This window comes from Saprolegnia parasitica (genome assembly GCF_000151545.1).
Source record: "Saprolegnia parasitica CBS 223.65 unplaced genomic scaffold supercont2.24, whole genome shotgun sequence".
Taxonomy (NCBI): Eukaryota; Oomycota; class Saprolegniomycetes; order Saprolegniales; family Saprolegniaceae; genus Saprolegnia; species Saprolegnia parasitica.
The window spans coordinates 467,050-471,063 of NW_012156418.1; the positions used below are offsets into that span (position 1 = coordinate 467,050).

The window sequence follows — 4,014 nt, forward strand, 5'->3', positions numbered from 1 at the left end:
GAAGCCGGTGGTCGCTCATGACGTCGGAGGTAGAAGGCGAATCGATTTTTGACGTGCAAAGGCTGCACTGGGAAAAGCTCCAGATACCAAGGCGCCGTTGCTCGCCCACTCGCACCCACCCTCCCCATCTACAGCCACCGCTCAACGTCCCAGCGCCCTTTCTTCACCGGCATGCGCAGTTGAACGTTTAAGAGGTGCTTTGAAGGTACGAGACTACGAAGCGTCGACGTGGCCGTGACGCCAATGCGTCACGAGGCGACTGAAAAGGCTGGATGGCGTCGCGAGCAGATTGGCGGGCGTGTCCAACTCGGCGACGCGTCCGTTGTCGAGGACGAGGATCCGGTCGGCGTCGAGGATCGTGTTGATGCGGTGGGCGATCGTGATGCACGTGCAGTGGTGGAACGCGGCGCGGAGCGTCTCTTGCAGCGCCGCGTCCGTGGCCGCATCGATGGACGCGGTGGCTTCGTCCATGAGCAACACGGTGGCTTTCTGGAGCAGCGCGCGCGCAATGCACAGCAGTTGGCGTTCGCCGACGCTAAAGTTGACGCCGCGCTCGTCGACGATCGCGTCGAGACTCGTCACCTACAACGTCGAGTCATCAAATGCGAGCGGTTGGGAGACTACCTTGGTGTCGAGGTGCGCGCGCTTGAGCGACGTCCAGAGCGCGTCGTCGTCGAACCGGTCGAACGGGTCCAAGTTGGAGCGCACCTATAGGGTACTCTTGTCGTAAATCAAGGCCACGATTCGGTCCAATTACGGAGCCAGAGAAGAGGATCGGGTCTTGTGGAATGATCGCGATGCGGTCGCGGACGTCGTGGAGTCCGAGCGTGCGCAGGTCGACACCGTCGATGGCTATGTGACCGCCTTCGACTTCGACGAGCCGGAGCAGCGCGACGACGAGGCTCGACTTGCCGGCGCCCGTGCGTCCGACGACGCCGACCTTTTCCCGCGCCCGAATCGAAAACGAGACGCCGTTTAGCACGAGTGGGAGGCCCGGACGGTAGCGCAGTTGCACCTACATCGCCACCAGCGTCACCTCTTGCAAGAGACACAGATAGGGAGGCGTACGTTGGTAAAAGTGACGGCGCCAGCGTGCGGCCACGACGTGGGAAGCGCCAGAGTTGACGCCAAGTCGGCTTCGGGCGGCAGCTGCGCGTACGCGACGAGGCGCTCGATCGAGACCATGTCCGTCTCGAGCTCGCTCACGGTGGTCACCGAGAGGTTGAGGTTGCGCGTGATCTGGAACGCGTACGAGAGCGAGACGCCGACGAGCGCCGCAAACTCGGTCGAGGCCGACGGCTTGGCAACAACTGCGCTCAAGGCTGCGAACGTCGCGACGAGTGTGCCCACGAGCTCGAGCCGCAGCCCGAGCCAGCACGCGACGGCAAAGTTGAGCAGCGCCGCGCGCTGGTTCGTGTCTAGCGCGGTATGCAGCCGGCGCGTGAACGCGCCTTGGACGCTCGAGGCCGTGATCGTCGAGAGACCGTCGAGGGTCTCCGTGACGAGCGCGAGGATCGGCGACCGCGACGTCGCCTCGAGGCGCTGGAGCTCCCGGGACGTGGCAATGTAGTACTGCTGCGCGCGGTAGTAGAGAACGCCGATTGGCGCCAAGCACAGGCCAAAGAGCGGCGTGACGTACGCGATGGTCGCGATGGTCGAGAGCACCGCGAGCGACGTGGCGAGGAGGCTGCCCATCGCCGCGGGCAGGTCGTCGTCGGCCGTGTCGACGTCTTTCGAGAGCCGGTTCACAATGCGGCCGAGCGGCGTCGTCTCAAAGAAGGAGACGGGCGCGCGCAAGAGCGCCTGCAGGAGCTGCGCAAAGAGGCGGCGCGACCCGCGGAGACCGACGAGCGAGATCGCGAGCGACCGGCAGAAGAGACAGCCCACGAACGCGACGTTGAGAGCGACAAAGATGCCGAGGTAGACGCTGCCGTCCTCGTCGTCGCCGGCGGCCATGTGCTCGGACCAGACCGCGAGCCAGAGCGTCGACGCGAGCGTCAGCGCTTGGGCGAGGACAAAGAGGCCAACGACGAGGGCGCCGAGCCCGACGCCGCCGCACGCGCGCAGCCAGACACGGTAAATGTCGCGGTGCACGTGGCCCACGGCGCGGTCTTCGGTCGTGATGAGCGACGACGTTGTTGTTGTCATGGTTGTTGTTGTGCATAGTGTTGGCATGTTGGTTGCAGCCTCTGGCGACGTCGATGCGTCGGGACGGCGACTGTCGTCGTCGTCGTCATTGTCGTCGTCGTCGTCGGTCGAGGCTGGCGTGTCCACAGTGCCAGTGCCGAGCTGGAACGTCGCGACCATGGCCGCGAGGCGGCTATTCGATTGCAGGGCGAGGTCTGGGAACGACCCGGCTTCCACGACCGCGCCCGCCTCGAGCACGAGAACGCGGTCGCAATGCGCGAGGACGCTGAGCTGGTTGGTCACGAGCACGACGATCTTGGTCGCGAGGCGGTCGCGCACGCAGCGCTGGAAAATGTCGGCGCCCACGTGGCTGTCGACGGCCGCGAGAATGTCGTCGAGCAAATAGATGTCGGCGTCGCTGTACATGGCCCGCGCCAGTGCCACGCGCGTGCGCTGGCCGCCGCTGAGCGTGATGCCCTTCTCGCCAATCTCCGTGCTGTCGCCGTGCGGCAAGACGCGCAAGTCGGGCTCCAAGCAGCTCACGCGCACTGCGTCCGCGTACTTTGCAGCCTCGAACGGCAGGCCAAAGGTAATGTTGGCGCGGACGCTGGCGTTCTGGATGAACGGCTGCTGGCTCACGTACGCAACGGAGCCAAACCGGTGCACGTGGCCATGCGTGCAGTCGACGTCGCCCAAGAGACCGTGCAGCAGCGTCGACTTGCCGCTGCCCACGGGCCCGATCACCGCAATCAGCGACGGCGAGCGCACGTGCAAAGACACGCCACGCAGGCGGTCTTCCAAGTTGGCCTCGTGCATGTCGACGCCAGGCGACGTCAAGGTGCCGGGACCCACCGGCGTTCGCTCGTGCGATGCCAAGAACGCCTCGAGCCGCGTCGCACTGGTGTACGCTTCGACGACGGCGTGGAGCACCTGGGGAAGCTTGAAGAGCGGGAACCGGAGCACGTTGAAGAGCGCGACGGACGTCAGCGCCGTGCTCACGTCCAGCTCGTTGCCCAAGAGCACGTACGCGCCCAGCGACGCGGCCGCGACCAGCGACGGCACGCCCGTGTAGAGCGACGTCGCGGCCGCTTGGATCGAACTGTAGACGCGGAGGAGGCCGAGCTCGGCGTCGCGGTACGAGAGGATGCGGTCCGCAAAGCTGAGCTCCCACGCCTGGAGCTTGAGCACCTTGATGCCGGCGAGGACTTCGTAGCAGAGCTTGCCGCGCGTGTCTTTGACGGAAAGCAGCGACGACTGGAGGCGCCGCATGATCTTGGAGAGGAGCGTCGTGATCGGAATGACGAGGAGGATGACGCCAAGACCCGCCACGAACGCGACGCCGAGCTCGTTGTAGAGAAGCGTGCAGGCAACGACGAGGAGGTACGGGACGACCCAGATCGTGTGGAGGTTGAAGAGTGCCTTCTGGAGCCGCGGCGCGTCGACAGCGATAAAGTTGGAGATCTGGCCGGTCGAGGTTTCCTGCAGTGCTTGGGTTGAGAGCTTGAGCGACTTGGCGTACACAGCAGTCGCAACCGCGCTCTTGACTTGCATGCCTGTCTCGCACAAGATGAAGGCGAGGTGTCGGAACGAGAAAGACTGAGCGAGCTCCGAGGCAAAGACGATGACGACGAGAACGTAGCCGGACGACAGTGGTGCGTCGTCGTCGCGGAGGAAGGCGATCATGCGCTTGATGACGAGCGGCGACACAAACTCGAGGGAGAAACCGCAACAGCCCCGCCAAGAGGAAGCGGGCACCGAACGCTCGGAAAAGCGCACGCACGAGGGACGGCGACGGCCGCGCCAGCTCTTGTTGCCAGCACTCTTCAAAGCGGGAGGCGACGTTGGCAGCGCGATATTCAGGCTCGAGCTCGTAGAGATCGTCCGCGT

The 4,014-nt window shown here is 64.9% G+C and overlaps 1 protein-coding gene across 1 annotated transcript; it reads right to left on the minus strand.

Moving 5' to 3' along the window:
- Positions 1-213: 213 nt before the first annotated feature.
- Positions 214-3,810, minus strand: SPRG_06375 (hypothetical protein; the record flags this gene model as incomplete). Its single annotated transcript, XM_012345754.1, has 4 exons — positions 214-582; positions 625-708; positions 758-1,015; positions 1,069-3,810. The coding sequence occupies 4 exons, from the start codon at positions 3,808-3,810 to the stop codon at positions 214-216; spliced, it is 3,453 nt and encodes a 1,150-aa protein (XP_012201144.1).
- Positions 3,811-4,014: the final 204 nt, after the last annotated feature.